The sequence below is a fragment of the Falco punctatus genome (assembly GCF_963210335.1).
Source record: "Falco punctatus genome assembly, chromosome: 1".
Lineage (NCBI taxonomy): Eukaryota > Metazoa > Chordata > Aves > Falconiformes > Falconidae > Falco > Falco punctatus.
The window spans coordinates 89,789,955-89,808,590 of NC_137580.1; the positions used below are offsets into that span (position 1 = coordinate 89,789,955).

Consider the following 18,636-nt stretch of genomic DNA (forward strand, 5'->3'; position numbering starts at 1 on the left):
CATGGTTTTGTTATTTTTAGTTTTCCCTTCCACCTCCACCCAAAAACAGGGGGGCAGCAGACTGGAAGATCTGTGTGTTATAGTACATTACTGAGGATATGGCTTCTTAAGAGTAAGTTCAGTAACAAAAGTGACTTGACTGCTTTTCATGGTGGTCTGCTGCTTCTTGCCCATGGCAGACTTCAGTCTCTGCCTGCAACTACAGCTATAAAAGTAAAAGGACACTATTGTTACTTCCACATGATGTGACAGAGCTATTCTGCAGACAAACTTCATCACCAGAACTGGTCGTTTACTCTGCTATTGAAAAGGCTGATCCTTTAATTCTGAATTAAACCAACATCTATAGGAATCACAGATGTGTAACTAAAACACATATTTGCATAGCTTGCAGTGCTGTAATGCCTGTCAGCCTAAAAAGACATGAGTTGAGTGTTATCAGAAAAAAAAACACACCAGAAGCTGCCAAGTACTGAGGGTGTGACCAGGTCTGGCTGAATGATTATTTAGATAGACCTTTTTGGAGAGTGTTTATAGAAAAGAGGCTATAATCAACACCACTGAGTCTCTGGTAAAAAAAGTCAGTCATTTTGAAAAGGTTTGGACTACTACTTCAGTTATTCAGAAGCAGAGCTTGTCAGTTTAGAGCTCAACCACCCTCTTAAATCTACAATTTCAGTGAGTGTGCTAGAGGGGTACATGCCTATTGTGTCAGTATCAATATCATCAATCAATGCAGTTTCTCTGCAATCATCAACTGGGGAAAAGAAACAACTCATAGGGAGAAGTTCAGTCTGAAGTGGGTCTTTACAAGGCCCAGGAATGAGGAACAGCTCGCACCTACAGCTGACAGAAGAATTTCCTACCACTTATAGTTTTAATCAAGTTAGTCACCATCAAATGTGTCAGTCAGCCGGTTTACACACATTCCTGTCATACTACAGGTCCTTTCAATCCAACTCCTAAAGCCTTTGGGAGGCACTATACTGACTTGTACATTCTATAGGGAAGTTCTCTCCACCTGTGCCTTTTCTAGGAAGGACCTTACATGACAGTCTAAAAATGCTTCAAACCTGATTTTATGGATTGCAAGCTCCCCCTCCCACCCTCCAAATAATTACCCTCATAAGGATTCTGGTCCATCAGAGTAGTAATTAAATCAGTCAACAGACAACCAAGAACTTGGAATATGCATTCATAAACGGGAACACTTTTCCCCCACCCCAAATCTAAGCAATGCTCTTCCTTCCAACCTGTCCAGCACACCACATGTCAGGGAGCTCTCTGCTTTGTATCATTCCTCCTTGCATTCCCATGAGGAGCAGGGCAGGACAGGGCTACCTGCAATCATGCTGGGAGAAAAGCGGAAGATTCTCACTGCCAAACCCTCTTACTAGATGCCAGTTTTAAGTAGTGCAGGTTTGGATTTGGGGGCATGTGTTCTATTTTTCCTTCTTTTCATGGCAAATTAGGAATGAGCAACAGCAACAGTGCTGGTGAGGTACTTAGTCTTCGCTCAGCTCCTCAGTCCTTTTGTTGTTCTTACAAGATCTAACCTGTAATAAATACATCTACCCATCCATACTGCAAGAGAATGCAGACTTATAAAAAATATTATCTATATAATTTTATAAAACTAGCAACAAAGCTGTTCTTGCCTTCCAGAGCAAGCCCTGACATCTGCGGTTTCTCCTGCTGGATGCCATGTTCTGTTTGAGGACCTCTATCTCCAAAGATCCAGAGAGGAGATCGAGTTCAGCAGCTCTAGGTGACCACTTTGGTCCTGGAGCTGCAGTAGTGGTTTGCTACTGCGGGGAGGACTGCATGTTCCTTCCATCTTTGTTCACCTCTCTTTTCAGCAGAGTTGTGTTGAAGCCAACCATATTGCATAAGGCATTTGGGTGGTGGAACACACTTAGGCCACAGGGTGATTTCATGAAAACACACTGAAGCTACTGCTGCTGCTAAGGCAAACATCCCAGTGAGCAAGAGGTGACTGAGCAGTCACACACCCCAGTTAAGCAGGCTCACACTGTAATAACAAGACCCAGGAACATTTGAGTGAACTAATGTTGTTCATCAGGTCTTAAGGACCGCAGAGAAACCCATCAAGTCTATCTTCCCTTAGCTCTTCGTCCCATCCTAATGGGATGTGACTCCTGGTGCACTAATACAACCCAAAGAAACTTTTCTGTTGAAAACTTCCAAGTCTGATTTAGTTTCTAAGGCCAAGTTTGAAAGATAGCTGGAGTCTAACTTCAACAAGTACAAGAGCTTACAGTATTCAACTTAGCCCACTTCAAGCTGTGCTGCAAGAGAAATAGAAGATGAAGCTACCACAAGGTTTCATGAATGGCCACTTCCTCAGCTGAACTTGATTACAGCAGATAACTCTGGAAAGCATCTAAATGGCAAGAGATCAACTGGACTTAAAATCAGTGACCATCAGTGCAAAAGTCACGTATGTAACTGAAGGTCAGCATTCTGGGGAAGGTCTGTGGTCCATAAGAATACTTGCCGTTTCAAAGGAGACAGAAAATTTTCAGAATACATCCTAAACCTTTCCTGAAATAGGAGAAATGGGGCAGACCACATCAGCTACATGTAGAATAAGGAACTCAAGAAAAAAAATCCATATAGTGACAAGCCAGTGTCTTGCATGCAACAGTTACCAAAATATAGCCACAACTTAACACAACTGCATCCTGCATGTTCACCCTGGGTTGGGTGCCCTAATCCAACTAAGGGAATGTTCTCATTTTAGTTTTCAGTACCCTCCAGTTAAAGTATTCAAAAATACAATCTGCTCCTAATAAAAGAGATTCTAATTTTGCCAGGCCTCTTCGATACAGTGTAAAGGAGGCAACTCATTCCATATCCCTCTGGTCTCCGCTGCCTCAAAAAAAAGTGTGTTTGTTTTTTAATAAAAGTTAGTCTGTTTTAATGGAGTAGAAGAATACAGTATATCAGGATTTCTCTCCTCACTGTTCCTCTTCTACTAGCAACGTTGTTTAAAGTCTGTAAAAGGTGGAATTCCACAAAAATCACTTAATGCTTTTATTCTGGGCTGGAACAACAAGCCTTTTACTTCCTTTCTCACTACAGATACTGTTTCTTCTACATGAAGGCATATCAGCCAAAGACAGACCATCTTCACTCCTTACTGAAGGGTGTTTGTGTTCTGTGAACAATCCTCCATACAGCATCACATACCACTGAAAAAGAAGATGTAGCGATTAAGGTATCTCTTGGCAAGACAGGGACAGAAACCAGTCCCCCGCAACACGAAAACCTTGTGTCCATCAGCCTTGCAGGTTGTCTCTCACAATACATGCAGTGAAGTTTACATACTTCGTTATTCCATCAGAAGCCAAAGATCTTCTTCTAAAACTCCTGTTGCATACCTAACATGTGATATCCCCTGCTTCTATTGGTCCCTTCATTAGAGGGGAGGAAAAACGAAATGAGAGATTGAAAAATAACAACAGTAGCTAGGGATAATAAGACTTTCACATCAAATCCTGCTGCTGATGCAAACAGCTTTGCAAATCAGTTTGGAGTTCTTTCAGAAATGACTGCCTAAAGAATTCTTCCTAGACAGACTTTACTAGGTTTGAACCTGAAGTCAAAATTCCATTATAATCGCACAATCACACCACAGCCTGGGGAGCTGTGGGTAAGCCACCTCCCATGTCACCCAATTCAGTCTATCCTGTGGCAGATTAGTTAATACTGGTGAACAGCAGGTAATACCTGGTTACCTGGGATCTGAGTGCATTTATAAGCCCCAAAAAAGTCAACACCTTCAAGATACTCATTTTGTTAACCCTCTGGAATACACTGCTGCTTTCTCAGAGACCTGGAGTCATACAGTTGAAACAAACCACTGAGGAGGAAGGAAATTAGTACAGCGATGGTGCTGTAGTAACCTGTTGATGCTCTCACACATACTTCTGGGACTAAACACACTAATTTTAATCACTACTGCCCTATTTCTAGGTTTTAGGAAAAAAATTGTAAGGCTGCCAGGATCACTCTGCTCCCAAACAGGTCTGGAGAACTGGAGGCGGCTTAGGTCTTACCTTGAAAAGACAGCTGACAGGAGCCACCACGGCTCCACACGAACTGCTACTGCTACGTCAGCAGCACCAGCTGTTTGCAGTGACAGAAGTAACTCTGTGGTTTAAATGCCGGATGAGCAAACAATACGTAACTAACCCTGAGCTCCTCCAAAGCAGGTTATCGAAACAGCCAGCAAGGGGAATACGGCGCGTTGGAGCCAGGCCTTCTCAGGGGGATGTAAAAAAGTATGTTCCTGAGTTCGGGATAAAGCTCAGGGTTCTCTTTTAACAGGCACTGGCAAATGTATGTTCTTACTGTAGGTGCAGAGCTTTAGCTCTCAAGCTGATTAGGCCGGTACTAATGGAGATCAAGGCTTAAGTGAAGCGGGGAGCAGCGACCGCAGCTCAGGGAGCAGCGGCCGAGGCCGGGAGAGGATGGGAACAGCTGGGAGAGGATGGGAACAGCAAGCAGGACCAGGCCCCGGCATGGAGCCCACTAAGCCCAGCTGGGCCACCAGCACCCGGCGGCGGCGCGCTCTGCTTGGCCACCAGGGCCCACGGCCCCAGGCCAGGCCCGGGGAGCGGTCGCCAACGGCCCGAAGCCCCCGGGGGTCCCGCCCCCGCCCCGGCTCTTACCGCCTTTGGGCTTAGACTCCCCCGCGGCGGGCCCGGCCGAAGCGGATCGCGGCTGCTGCCCTTTGCTGCCGGCCGAGGAGCCAGGCGCACCGGAGCCGCAGGGGCTGCTCTTGTCCATGGCGGAGGCTGAGGCGGGGGTCGCGCCGGGCGGGCTCTGCAGCATCAACGGGCGCCCCGGCGGACGAGGGGCGGCCCTGAGCAGGGGGGCACGACGGGCGCTGGCGGAGCCGGCGGGGGCCCAGGCTCATGGCCCGCGGGGGCGACCGGCGGGGGCGGCGCAGCGCGGACTCGGCCTCCTTCATGGCGACATCTTCTCGCTGCTCTGCTCGAACCGGAGAGGGCCGCGGGAGGCCGGGCCGGGCCTGCGGGGGCTCCGGGCGACGAGGGAAAGAGCTGCTCACGGAGCCCCGCGGGGCCCGGCGCTGCCTGCCGGCCGAGTGGTCGGCGCCACCCAGGCACCCACCGGCTCCTCGGCGCCGCCCCGGCCCCGGCTCGGCCGCCGCTGCCCCGTAATGGCGCCGAGCCGCCCGCAGCAGTAGCCGGGACCCGGATGGAGCCGGCGCCGGGCGGGCCCGCGGGCACGACGGGACGCGTAGTCCTGGGCCGCCGCAGAGCACGCCGGGAGCTGCGGGGCCCCACCCCCGCCCCGCCCCCAGCAGCGCCCCCCCGCGGCCAGACCCGCTCACGGTGGCGGCAGCGGCACTGGGGCCCCGCGGAGCGGCCACCGGCAGCGCCCGGCTCGGCCTCTGCTCGCCGCGGCGGCGCGGGCTGCGGGGCCGCACCTCCAGCAACGCAGGAGGGGCCAGAGCGACATACACACTCAAAAAAAACCCAAAACCCACCCCAAAAAAAAAAAGTCTCAGAAGAGTAACAGCGGTGTAGAACTGAAGGAACTAACCACTGTCAGTTCCTAAGCCGGTACAAGTTGACAGTGCTAGGGGAATAAGCTTGTGAACACAACGGCCTCAGAGGATGTAAAGAACCAGTATTTCCACCAATCCGGGGCAAACAACTGTGAAAGTAAAAAAGGAACTCAGTTTCCGTAATACCTTTAAACTTCTCCTTCAAAGCAATAAGGGGATAAAAAACACAAGGCAACAGATTCTAAAGGCATTTTAATGAATCCTTAAAATAACACTGAAATATCTTGAGCGCATCTGCTAATCTCTTTGCCATTATTTCAGGGATGAGAGCTGGAAGCCGGGAGAGTGCCTCCCTGGTTTCTTACAAGTAGGGCTGAAGGGCAAAAGGGCAGAGCTAACAAATAATATTTTAGGAGAAGCCTAAATTAAATAATGAAAGGCCTCATTTTAACACCTGCTTGTTCCCTGTTTAGGTCTATGATTTTTAGAATTACTGACCAAATTATGAAGATGGTTACCACCATATTTAGATGCTTTGGATTTGAGAAAAGAAACTTTGTTAGAAAGTTAGTCATCCACATTTACAGGGAAGTATGAAACAGCACAAGCAATGCTAGAAAAACAGGACAGATAGCCATAAAATTTTTCAAGACAGAACACAACCCATTAGCAAAGAAGCTGGCTGTGGAAAGAAAATAAATACAAGGAAGTGGTGGTGGTTTTGGCAATTTCTGGGGTGTGGTTTTTTCTGCTGTTTTACCCCTAACTACAATAAAAACATCAACCATGCCAGCAAACGCCCTGCCACTGCCCTTGAAGACTGAAGTCTGCTTCCTCGGGAAGGCTGATGGCACCAGGCTTCGTGCCATTACCACACAACTGAGTAACAAGATGGGAGTTTGAGCAACAGTTCATGGCTCTAAGCACCCTCCAGAAGAACAGTAACAGGACCCAGGCAAAAGAGGATGGAGTGACAGGTCTCTTGAGTCACACAGCTGCAAAAATTCCTTCCCAAGTGCAGAGCCAGGCAGGATTATATAGCCTGTCAAGCTCCTGCAGAAGAGGCCACTAGGAATTCTACACAATCAAGTGCTGGTTTTAGAGAGCAAAGAACTTACATAGAATGAATTGTGAAAAAGAAGGGGAAGAACTGCAAAAGCACATAAAAAGGGACTGGAGAGGTACAGGACAGCAGTCTACAGAAGAAGCCTGACTGGATTATCTAATGACCACAGAGCTTGCTTCTCTAGAATTACTTACCCACCAACATTTCTGCTTGGTTTTGGAAGTTCATATAGCATTCAGTAGGGATGACAATGTGAGCAAAACACTTATCCTTTTATGTGAGCTGCAGTGTCATGCTCCACACTGCATTCCTGCAGAGAATGAATGGCACACTCCACGGCTCTCTTCGGACATGTCCGCATTCTTGATCACCGCCTTCCGATCGCTCATGGTTGCCTGCAGGGAGCGAAGCAGAGGGGAGCCCCGAGCTGCAGGCGCGGCCGCCCGCCGGCAGCACCCGCGGCCGTGGGGCACCGCTGCCGGCTGGCTCGGAGGCCCCGGCACAGCCCGCCCGCGCCCGGGGCCAGAGGCGCGGTACCGCCCGGGCCGGGCCGCCCGCACCGCGCTGCAGCCCGCAGGCCCCGCCGCCCGCCCGGCCCCCGCCGCCACCTCCCTGCCGCTCCCCTCACCGTGATCAGCGAGGCAGGCGCGCGCTCCCCCTCGGCGTCAGTTTAACCGACCCGCGCGCGCCGCGACCGCCTCAGCAGCGAGCGGGCCCGTGGCAGAGCCCGGGCCCTCGCCCCTCCCTCCCCGGCTCTTACCTCGTTCGGGCTCACGCTCGCCGGCGGGGGGGGCCGGGCCAGGCGGAGAGCGGCTGCTACCCTTCGCTGCCGGCCGCGCCGCACACGGCTCTCGGCCACGGCGGAGGCCGAGCACCGTTGCCCCATAACGGCGCCGCCACACCGACCACAGCAGCTGCCGAGACCCGGATGCAGCCGCCCCCCGGCGGCACCGTCGGGCAGCACCGAGTGCCCGGGCTGGCCCCGCCCCCGGCAGCGCCCCCCGCGGCCAGGCCCGCACAGGGAGGCGGCACCGTGGGCTCGCGGAGCGGGCACGGGCAGCGCCCGGCACAGGGCAACCCAGGAGGTGGTAGAGCGAAAAAACAGGGGTTTTTTTGTGGGTTTTTTTTCCTAAAAAAAAACCCTCCACACGCACAAAAAAAAACACACCCAACGGAAAAATACCCAAAAATACCGACGCAGAAGAATAAGAGCATGTGGAGCAGAAGGAAGTGTCAATACCTACGCAACACAAGCAGTAACCAGGCAAGACTGTAGGTGGCTATAAAGCTGCCCTACTAACAAAGCAGCAGCCTCGTGGAAAAAAAAAATAAATACAAGGCAGACTGTTTTGGTATTTTTCCTTTTTATATCCACAATGTAACATCATCTGCTATAGCATAATCCCTGCCATCGCCCTTGAAGATCAAGGTCTGTGTCCTCAGGAAGGCTGCAGTAACTAGAGGAGTCAGCGCACAGTCCTGTAACTGGATACAGGTTTCAGTGAGGGTCTGTGGTTCTAACCAGACTTGAAAAGAAGAATAGCGACTTGGCCGAGGTAGAAGTAGATGAAGTGCTTGGTCTCATGTGTCACGTAGCTGCCAAAGTTCCTTCCCACGATGCAGTGCCAAGTGGGATTGTATTTCTTGTCAAACTCCTGCAAAATAGATCACTAGAAATTAAGAATTCTTCTAAACAGGTATCCACGTTAAAGAATACTGGAATGAAATTACCTGCCTAGAGTTAACTGGTCAGCATCGGTAGCTAAATTTGCTAAAGCTTTAGGCCACAGGCTATGAACTTGCACCCAGATCGGTTGAACTTTTAACTTATTTCCATGAAAGAGGGCCTCAAGAGCCAGGTCAAGATGGAAGATAAGGAAGCTACTAGTGCCAGCAGAAACCACCATCTCAGAGATAAGAGGAAAAAACCCAGATCACTCAAAGACAATTAAGAGACCCAAGAACAAGACCCCAGACCCTAATACTACTTACTATTGGTCCAAACTGTCAAATGAGGGGTGGGAAACTCAGACTGTAAAGGTATAACCACCCAGGAGTTTCTTTGCTTGGGGTCCCTCTCCAAAGGCACCCAGCTCAAAGGCACCCAGCTTGAGCTGTTTCTTCCACTGTACCACCCAAATTACCTTATCAGACTTTAAGCCCACAACTCTGCTATGGAATACCTAGGGCAGAGAAACTTCAGTTTGGTGACCCAGATGGGACCCTAGGCCACCACCATCATTGGATCCTCTCTTTTCCAAACATCCAGCTGCTGGCAGTGGGTGAGTTCACCCAGGATCTTTGGAGCAGGAGGCACTGAAGGATAAGCGTTTAGATTCTGTAGTGGGTTCGAGTCCCTCTCAGTATCAGGGTGGGTTCAAGTCCCTCCCCTGCTACAGCTTGCTTACGGGTGTGCAGCACAATCAGCGTAACGCACATATAGAAGTGGGTTTGAGTCCCTGTTAGTAACTGAAAACAATGGAACACACAAACACACCCAGCATAGAGGGGGCACCCTTAGCCAAGGTACTGGAAAACTGGAAAGATTAACGGCACAGCCAGCTTGTCAAAAAGCACATAGTTACACTATGTCAGGAAGATTGGCCATTTGCAACAAGAGATGGTAGTCCAGCGCAACAGTGGCCATCGCAGGGGACTTTAACCAGCATTAATTAGCCTTTTCGTGGTATTGCCTGGAGACAGGTCTCCAGCACAAATGGATTGCTGTTATGTGTGGGATCATCAGGCTTGGGAGCAGAAAATCCAGCCCTATGGTATGGGAGGAGGGAGACACTGTCAAAGGTAACACTTGCATTAGTGGATGCCAACACCCCAGAAGAGTCTGGTTGGCATATGGAGTGGGACAATGTATCTCACTTGCTCTCTCTTCACCGCCTACCTCTACCAGCTGCCAGACTCTCTCCTATGATTTCTAACATTTTGCTTAATACCAACACATTACAGCAAGGAGGGGTGGGTGGAGGCAAACCCCCTCCCCCAGTGCTACATGTGTTTACTAATGAGCCCTGGAACCCCAGTGATTTAGCATTATAGGGAAGCAAAATATCAAGACTAAGGGAAGATGCCACGAGATGCACCAAACTATTTTCTAATAAATGCACTGGATATAACTCAAATTGGGGGGACACCTAGATACTTCTGAGAGAACTGTTCCAGCCAGATGAATGAGAAAAAATCATTAATAAGGATGCAGAACTAGCACAACAAGCTGGAGGACAAAGAAATCCCTGGCTAGCAAGTAATCCAAATTGGGTTTATAATAATGCAGGAGATAGAACTGCATGCCAAATGGCACTCCAGAATTTAGCAGAAGCCATTAGGGCATGTGGCAAGTTAGGAGTAAATTATACAAGTGCAAGAATGCAGACAGCACCTAGACAAACATCCCAGTGATAGCTTCAACAAGACTTTGTTAAAGTATGGGGGAATAAACACACAGAATTTTAACAACACACTAGCAATCAGTGTTTTTATGGATCAAGCAGCCCCCAAGATATGGAAATATTTCAAAGAACATATGCCAGGCTGGCAAGGGGAAACTACAGAAAAGTTAAGTGTGGTAGTATTTGTGTATGATGGGTGAGAGGAAAAACAGAAACCTGAGCAAGTGAAAGAGCAAAAGAACAAGAAGCAAATTTACTGGCAGCTGCTTTAGCAAGAAACTTGCAAGTGAAAGGCAGAGGATCAGAAAGACAAAGGCCAAGCCCAGGATTTGGGCTGAGGCTGGGAAACACAGGAAGAAGCACAGGGGGACGTGAAGGGAAAGAGTTTTATTACTGTGGGAACTTAGGGCATGTACAGCAGGAATGTCCCCTTTGACTACAAGATCTGATTAGATAAGGCAACTCCAACACGAAGAGTTAGCCTAAGAAAATAACAGCTCACAATGACAGGAGGTGGGGAAACCTGAAACACTTGGGGAATTAGAAGGACTAGGTATTTCTGCTATGTGGGAAACTCAATTAGACCACCTATAGCAGGTAAAGTAGAAGGCCAAGAAGTTGAATTTTTAGTAGGCAGAGTAGCTGTGCTCTCTCTTTGAAGTTTTACCCCAAAAGGATCTGAAACTGAAGATAAGGTTCTAATACAGAGGGTCACAGGTGGAGGAGCAAAGAGTTTAACCAAGCCCCTATAACAATAGGAAACAAAAGTGTATGGGGAAGACTTGTATTAGCAGAAGAATCTTCGGCCCGTTTGCTAGGAAGAGATCTTTTACAAGCCCTATATGTAGAATTACACTTATCACCTGAAGGAATGGATCTAAATTATGGGAATGAGTGTTGTTACCAAAAGCCCAAATCCTGAAATAAAAGTACCAGAAGTGCTAAAATCTATGCCCATGAAGATATGGAGCAAAACTGGCACTGATGTTGGATTGCTAGTCTCAGCTCAACCTGTAGTCATAAATACAAAGGGAGGAGCTCCACCAATAAGACAAGGAAGAGCATACAAAAGCAGATAAACCAATACCTGCCCCAATGGATTTTAAAAGTATGTATTTCACCATATAATGCTCCCATATTCCCTGTAAAAAAGAACAGGTCGGGTGAAGGCCGAGATCCAAAAAACTGTTTTGTACAAGATTTTCAGGCAATCAACATGTGGCAACTCCTCACCCAGTTGTACCTGATCCTTCCACAGTACCTTTGCAAATATCACATTGGGCAAAATATTTTACCGTAACTGATTTAACTGCTGCTTCCTATAGTATACCACTTTACGGAAGTAGTTGGCCCTTATTTGACTTTACATGGAAAGGACAACAACTGACATGGATGCGCCTTCCCCAAGGGTTCACAAGATGTCCTACAGTTTTCTCTCAGATATTAGTAATTTAAAAGATGTAGAAGTGCCAAGTGAATCAGCTCTCATACAATATGTAGATGATTTAGCGATAGCATGTAGAGACGAAAATGCCTGTATAATAGACACTGTACATTTGCGTAGTGCTTTAGCAGAAAAGGGTCACTACGCATCTCTAAATTCTAGCTGTATTGAAAGGAAGTAAAATATTTAGGATTTATTTTCAGAGAAGGGCAATGGCTAGGAAACCTAGAAAGAGTAAATGCTGTAACAGAACCCACCCACCCACCCCCCATACAGTAACAAAGAAACAATTACGAGGATTCCTTGGAACTGTGGGATTTTGCAGACCATGGATTCCTGGATTGGGAGAAATAACAAAAACAGAGGCAATGAGGAATGAAGAGGCAGAACCCATTGCATGGGGCTGAGAGAGAGAACAAGGTTTTAAAAACATAAAAGGAGCTTTGGCATCAGTGCCTGCTCTCAGGCTCCCAAATTATACAAAACCTTTCAGTGTGTAAATACGTGAGTCCAAGAGGACAGCCAGAAGAGTGGTAACACAAAGATTAGGACACCACCAACAACCAGTTGCATATTACTCTGCTCAACTAGATTCAGCTGCAGCAGGGGCACCAGCCTGCATAAAATCTCCAACAGCAGCAGCAACAATAGTAGAAAAAAAGCCATCTCTTCATTCTGGGACACCTTGTAACAGTTTTATGTCTACAGGAGGTAGGAATACTGATAAAACAATATGCAATCCAAGCATTATTGCCACATCGAGCACACAGATACAAACCGATCCTCCTAATCAGGGAACGTAGCCTTGAAAAGATGCAATACTTTGAATCCAGCAACCCTATCTTTGCCAGATGATGGAGAAGAACATCACCAATGTGAGCAGCTGATGCACACTTCAAGTGAACTGCAAACCAGTTTTAACCAGTGTTCCTCTGCAAAACCCAGATCTAGTTCTGTCTGTGTACAGTTCATCCTACTACCTGCATAGAAAACTACTAACTGGGTGTGCTGTAGTCAGCCAGAAATGAGTGATAAAAGTAAACAGGTTTCCACACAGGTGAGTGCACAAGTAGCACAGCTGGTAGCTTTGTCTTGTACAGCCCACCTGGGAAAAGGAAAGCAAGTTAACATCTACACTGACTGTTGATATGTCTCTGGATTACATCATGCAACTGGGATGTTACAGAGAGAACAAGGACTCCTCACAATCAGGAAAGAAAATATAAGCAGTTTGCTGGAATAAATCCAACTACCTAAAGAAATCGCTGTAATACACTGCCTAGCTTATAGTAGGGACACTATAGAAATCAGTAAAGGAAACGCTCTAGCTGACACTGTTGCAAAGGCTGCAGCCCAACAACCTCTGAGAGAATATATCGTTGCAATTGCAATGATAAACCAGAGCAAACAGCCAAATTCAGCCCCAAAAACACACATATGAGAAGGACTGCTCAGCAGAAGAGAAGGAACAACGGGAAAATTGGGAAGAATACAAAATTACAATGGAATATGGACAATTGGAGGAAAACCAATTCTGTGAAAAAATATGTTATTACTGTGGCTAGGTGGTTTCACAATAAAGCTCACAGGGGAGCAGAGGCAGTAGCTAATCAAGTACAAAAAGTATGGCAGCACCAGGAATGTACACTGCTGCAGAAAGAATAATCAACAGCTGCCCGACCTGCCAAAAGTTGCAAGTAGGACCCCAAGCTCAGTTAGGGAGATGACCGTGGGCCTACATCCCTTTTCAAAGGCTACAAATAGATTATGCAGATATGATACTTGTCAATGGGTACAAGCGCTTGCTAGTGATAGTAAGTCAGCTGTCAGGCTGGGTAGAGGTCTTCCCAACAAGAAAGGCAAATACAGGATGGGAGATAAAAGCCTTGCTAAAAGTTATACCCAGGTATGGGGTTCCAGAATCAAGTCAGACACAGGTGGGCATTTCACAGCAACATAACTGACCAACTGCATAATCATTAGGAATAGAAAGAAACCTGCATAATCCCCATAATCCATAAGTCTTTGGGACAATGAAAGAACGAACAGAATGTTAAAAGAGAAACGAGCAAAAATATGTACACACACTGGTTTAAAATGGCCAGAAGCACTGAACTTAGCTCTATGGGATGTACTGAATGCTCCATGACAACCCATAGCGCTAACACCAGCAGAAATTATTTTTGGGAGACACTGAGCTATACCAGGAACTTACAACCCAACTAAGACCAGCCTACTGGACAGAGATGAACGGTTGACCCAATACGTCAAACCCTTTCTGCAGGTATATGAAAGTAACAGAAAGCATGCTCAATTGTATCAGTCCACACCTCTGGAAATACAGGTATGTGGTATATAACCCAGAGATAAATTTTAATTAAGGTGTTCTCATGAAAAATCCATATTAGAACTTAAGTGGGAAGGGCCATATACCATCTCACTAAGTTCCTATTTTGCTGTTAAAAGTTTAGGAAAAGAAAACTGGCACACCATTCTCACATCAAACAGGTGGTAAATAGCCAACCAGCTGATGAACAACTAACTCCTGGAAAAACTCTCAAATCAACTAAGAATTATGTGGGGCATCTCACTACTCTTGATATTACTGATTCTGGTTACTGCTACAGCGTGGCCAAGTATAAAAATGATGGATGATCCAGATTAGTGAAAAGTTAACAAATCCAAGAAGATAAGTTTTCCTAGATTATAGAGGAACAAGGTTCCCAATTCCTAAAACACCTGAAAGGATGGATCTCACTTTCTATCGTGAATCAGATAAGGTTTATAATTCAGCCTCAATAGAGGTGAACAGTAGAGAAAGGTCTAATTGTCTCAATAATACCAGTTGCTGCTTAAAAAAAAAATGCTTAATACCAGTTGTTGTGTGATGCTGGATCCTAGGTTAAGAATCAACAGGATACAAGTTACTTGTGTACAAGATACTGTTACTTCTGAAAGAGTTGACCCAGTACAAACTACTGTTTCTCTGCCCACCACCGTAAATCCTACCTCAAGTCCACTAATCAGTTACCTGAAATTGAACCATATGCAATCAAATACATAGGACAGCAACAAGTGGTATTTACTCCCTCATGGACCCTTAGATGAGCAGGACTATTGATGCAAATTAATCATAATAAAAAAAATAAATCAAACCAATCTGTTCACCATTCTTAGATACATCCTACACAGGGTGGGCAGCATGGTTACATGGGAGAATCCTTACGCCTTCAAAGTGAAGAAAATGGGATGCAACTAGTATCATAGGGACAGGACTGGGAATCTTAAGTGGTATAGATGCTGAAGTACTCCTAAATAAAGGATGACAAGTGATTTAAGCAAGTTAGGACATCCACTGTGATCCTCTCTACTAGGAGTCATTGACTAGCGCCTAATGCTATCTGATATATTGCCTCAGTGGGAGAAAATCAATGAAAGAGACCACCAGCTGATTGTAGAAGCGCTTGGAACAGTCCAGGGCAATCTTTCCAGTAGCTCTGGGCTACATCCAAGCTCAACTGTGGATGCAGTGTATAGCAGCAGCAATTGTAAGGGAAGGTAAAGATGGCACCTTACCCACAGAGGTTCGAAAAGTAGTTTGGGACAATGCAACTGAGTTCAAAAGAGAATTTCAATCCTGGTAGTACAAGGCAAGTTTCACTCATTAAACAATACAGTCACAGCCTTTGTCTTAACAATATATAATGCATTGGTATACACCATATACCCAAGCATTGCATAAGGATTAAATTACAATGGAACTATACGCTATCCATTAGAACAGAGTGTGGACCCAACAAAATGCAAACAAATAGCAAACTGTAGATGTTAATGCATGCGTTGTACAGGAACAGCAAGGGTTTATCTGTGGGAGTAAACACCATCAGAGCTAGACATTTGCCTTGATGCTGAAGAGTATGTTTGCCATTTTGAAGTACATCCCAACGAAACCCATGAAACAGTACTTGTATATACAGGAAATGGATGTGCTTTTTTGAGAACCCTTTGTGATTTTGTATTAGCAGATGGTATTACCATAGATGCCAGAAGTCACTCAAGTATGTGTCTGTAACCTCACTACAATTATGGGGTGCGATTTTAATTATTCAGCTCCCATTATGTCTTACTGAGTGTTACAAATGACGTATTAACTCAAGATTTATCAACCACCCTCATGAGAGCCAATCTTACATTTGTAAAGAGATTATTACAACATGATGATATCTATCAATTACTAAAACATATACAGAATAATGAACAAAAAGCTGTAATTACTGGCCACCTTTATGCAAAAGAAATTCCATCCTTTTTCACTCTTTTGAGTATGTGATCATGTGAGTATCACTGGCGGGGAACCCTCCTGGGACAGTTACCAACCACAACAGGAATTTGTAATTGCATATTGCACCTAGTAGTGGTTAAGCTTAACCTTGTTATGCCTATTACTTAAAAACATATTGTACATAGAATTACTGAGAACGTTACCTCACCTCAGAACACTTTAAGAACTCTGTTCAACATATTAGCAGGAATGCTTAATAAAAACAAAGGGAAGATGCTGTTAGGGAATATTGGATTGAAACTGTCTAGAGTTAACTGCTTAGCATTAGCTGCTAAATTTGCTAAAGCCTTAGGCCACAGGCTATGAACTTGCACCCAGATCGGTTGAACTTTTAACTTATTTCCATGAAAGAGGGCCTCAAGAGCCAGGTCAAGATGGAAGATAAGGAAGCTACTAGTGCCAGCAGAAACCACCATCTCAGAGATAAGAGGAAAAAACCCAGATCACTCAAAGACAATTAAGAGACCCAAGAACAAGACCCCAGACCCTAATACTACTTACTATTGGTCCAAACTGTCAAATGAGGGGTGGGAAACTCAGACTGTAAAGGTATAACCACCCAGGAATTTTGTTGTTCAGAGTCCCTCTGCAGAGGCACCCAGCTTGAGCTGTTTCTACTGCTGTACCACTCAAACCACCTTACTGGACCTTAAGCCTGAGACTCTGCTATGAGATACCTAGGGTGGAAAAGCTTCTTTAACATAGCAAATCAGTATTTCCGAAGTGGAAGCAATCATTCTGCTTAGTTGTATTACTTTTTAAACAGCTCTTCCACTCAGATCTGTTTAACTTACATTGAAACTCTTTGATTTCTCTATTCTCCAGAGTTGACGAGGCAGGAAATATAACCAGAACTAGATCTTTCCTATGTTCAGTATTGTTAATCCTACATAAAGAACAACACAGACATCACAAACAACAGATAATCTGTGCTACCAGATTTTTTTTTGTGGTTTTCTTTTTTGCTTACATCACTACATAAGGAGAGGTGTGATTACAGCAGACTTGCAGAAAAGTACTTTTCCATGCAATTTCTGACCCAGCTGGACAGAACTGTGAATAGATCCTTAAGATTAAGTACAATAAAACTGAAACCAAGGACTATGAAACAGGCTTTCTCTCAGAGAGAGCTCAACAGAGCCCCTGTGTTTTGTACCAGCTCAACAGTCCCAGGGACAGTCAGCTGCTGCTCTCTGTTCACCTGGACAACGGCACAGGGGCAGAAAAGGCTAAAGGAGAAGGTGCTGCAAGAAAAACAACTGAAGGACCTGGAAAAGCCCACTTAAAGGGTGGGGGAAAGAACATAAGGACACCAGCCTACAGACAAAATCCAACTTGAGTAGCTAGTGCCTCTAGAACTTGTTTCTCTAGAGCTACTCGCCCAGCAGCATTCTCCCTGCTTCATTTTTCATGTGCATAGATTTCAGGAGGACATTATGAGCAAAGATTTACCTTCTTTATGTGAGCCGCAATGTCCTTCTCGATGTTGTACTTCTCTAAGGCCTGAGTAGCACACTCCACGGCGTCCTGCTGCATCTCTTCGGACATGTCCGCATTCTTGATCACCGCCTTCCGATCGCTCATGGTTGCCTGCAGGGAGCGAAGCAGAGGGGAGCCCCGAGCTGCAGGCGCGGCCGCCCGCCGGCAGCACCCGCGGCCGTGGGGCACCGCTGCCGGCTGGCTCGGAGGCCCCGGCACAGCCCGCCCGCGCCCGGGGCCAGAGGCGCGGTACCGCCCGGGCCGGGCCGCCCGCACCGCGCTGCAGCCCCGCCAGGGCGCCCGCAGGCCCCACCGCCCGGCCCGGCAGCCCCGAGAGGGGGCGCAGCCACCCCCGAGCCCAGCCTCGACAGCCTCTCCCAGTCTCAGGGAGGCGAGCGAAGCCCGGAGCCCCCGACGGAAAAGGCTCCCGCCTGCAGCCCGCCGGGACGCGGGGCAGGGCCCTGCCGCGGGGGAGCCCAGACACCGGCCGTCCCACCTCAACCTCCCCAGTGCCCGGGCAGGACCCAGCCCCTCTCGGGCGCTGCGCCACCCCAGCGTGTTTGGCCCTCACGCCGCCCCCCTCACCGCTCGGCGGGTGCCGCGGGACCGGCGCTGTGCGGAGCGGGGCGGGCGGGGCGCAGATAAAAGCAAACACAACACTCGCTCCGCCGCCGCGTCGGTTTAACCGACCCGCGCGCGCCGCCGTCGCCTCCGAGCGCCCCCAGCCCCACCCTCTCCGTACTGGCCGCCAGCCATTGGCCACAGCCACCACCCCTCCAAGCGCTCATTGGCCAGGATCCGGCGCTCTCGTAGCATTTTACCGCAGCAGTTTCTTTCAGACCGGCATGCTTCGCGCCGGCACCCGTTCCCATAGCGACGGGCGGTCGCGCTGATGGAGGCCGAGGCCCGGGCTCGGCGGGAGCGAGGAGGCCTCTGGGGCGGCCCCAGGAACCCCAGAGCCCCCGCCGGGCCGAGCCCACGACAGGGTGCAGCACCCTGCTTGCCCATGCCTGGGTCACTTGCCTAGAGGCGGTACACAAGCTCTGCTCGACCTTACCCTTTCTTTGCTTGTGGCTGAGCTGTCTGAACGTGACTGATTGCTGGTATCTGTACAGTGGCCTGTGACTGCAGCATGAGAGAGGCCCTTGCAGTCACGTCTCTGGTAGGCAAAGTCATCTTTCCCTACAGCTGAGGCAGACAAGATAAACCAAAAGCATATGTGATGCTTTGCAAGGCATCCTACTGCAAAGACTGTGGGGGGTGTATGTGTCAAAATTTCAACATCTTAAGTTTTGCTTAATATTGCAGATAAGAGAAAATCACGGTAAGGTCTGGTGATGG

At 47.6% G+C, this 18,636-nt stretch overlaps 2 protein-coding genes across 4 annotated transcripts in view; both read right to left on the reverse strand.

The window, feature by feature from the left end:
• Positions 1-7,561, reverse strand: part of RNF10 (ring finger protein 10) — a 202,056-nt gene extending 194,495 nt beyond the window's left edge. For 2 of the 3 annotated variants that reach the window (XM_080391838.1, XM_080391837.1), the window contains exon 1: positions 4,698-5,287. In XM_080391838.1, the coding sequence (XP_080247964.1) occupies positions 4,698-4,860 (163 nt within the window). In that variant the 5' untranslated portion in view covers positions 4,861-5,287. Of the gene's footprint in view, positions 1-4,697; positions 5,288-6,820; positions 7,022-7,386 lie in introns of those variants that run through there. The other variant, XM_080391839.1, reaches the window with a different exon arrangement.
• Positions 7,562-7,971: 410 nt separating this feature from the next.
• LOC308066108 (dynein light chain 1, cytoplasmic-like) lies at positions 7,972-18,040 on the reverse strand. The gene is made up of 3 exons (XM_080393022.1): positions 17,881-18,040; positions 17,269-17,406; positions 7,972-8,281 (listed from the first exon to the last, which is right to left on the reverse strand). The coding sequence occupies exons 2-3, from the start codon at positions 17,398-17,400 to the stop codon at positions 8,144-8,146; spliced, it is 270 nt and encodes an 89-aa protein (XP_080249148.1). The 5' UTR covers positions 17,401-17,406; positions 17,881-18,040; the 3' UTR covers positions 7,972-8,143.
• Between the last annotated feature and the right edge of the window lie 596 nt (positions 18,041-18,636).

What these genes read in the sequence shown, in the direction of transcription:
- LOC308066108 (XM_080393022.1), bottom strand. Translation starts at nt 17,400, where the DNA reads ATGAGCGATCGGAAGGCGGTGATCAAGAATGCGGACATGTCCGAAGAG. An exon ending in TTGCGGCTCACATAAAGAAG is followed by an intron (nt 8,282 to 17,268) that starts GTAAATCTTTGC and finishes TCTATTTTGCAG; the next exon opens with GAGTTTGACAAGAAATACAA.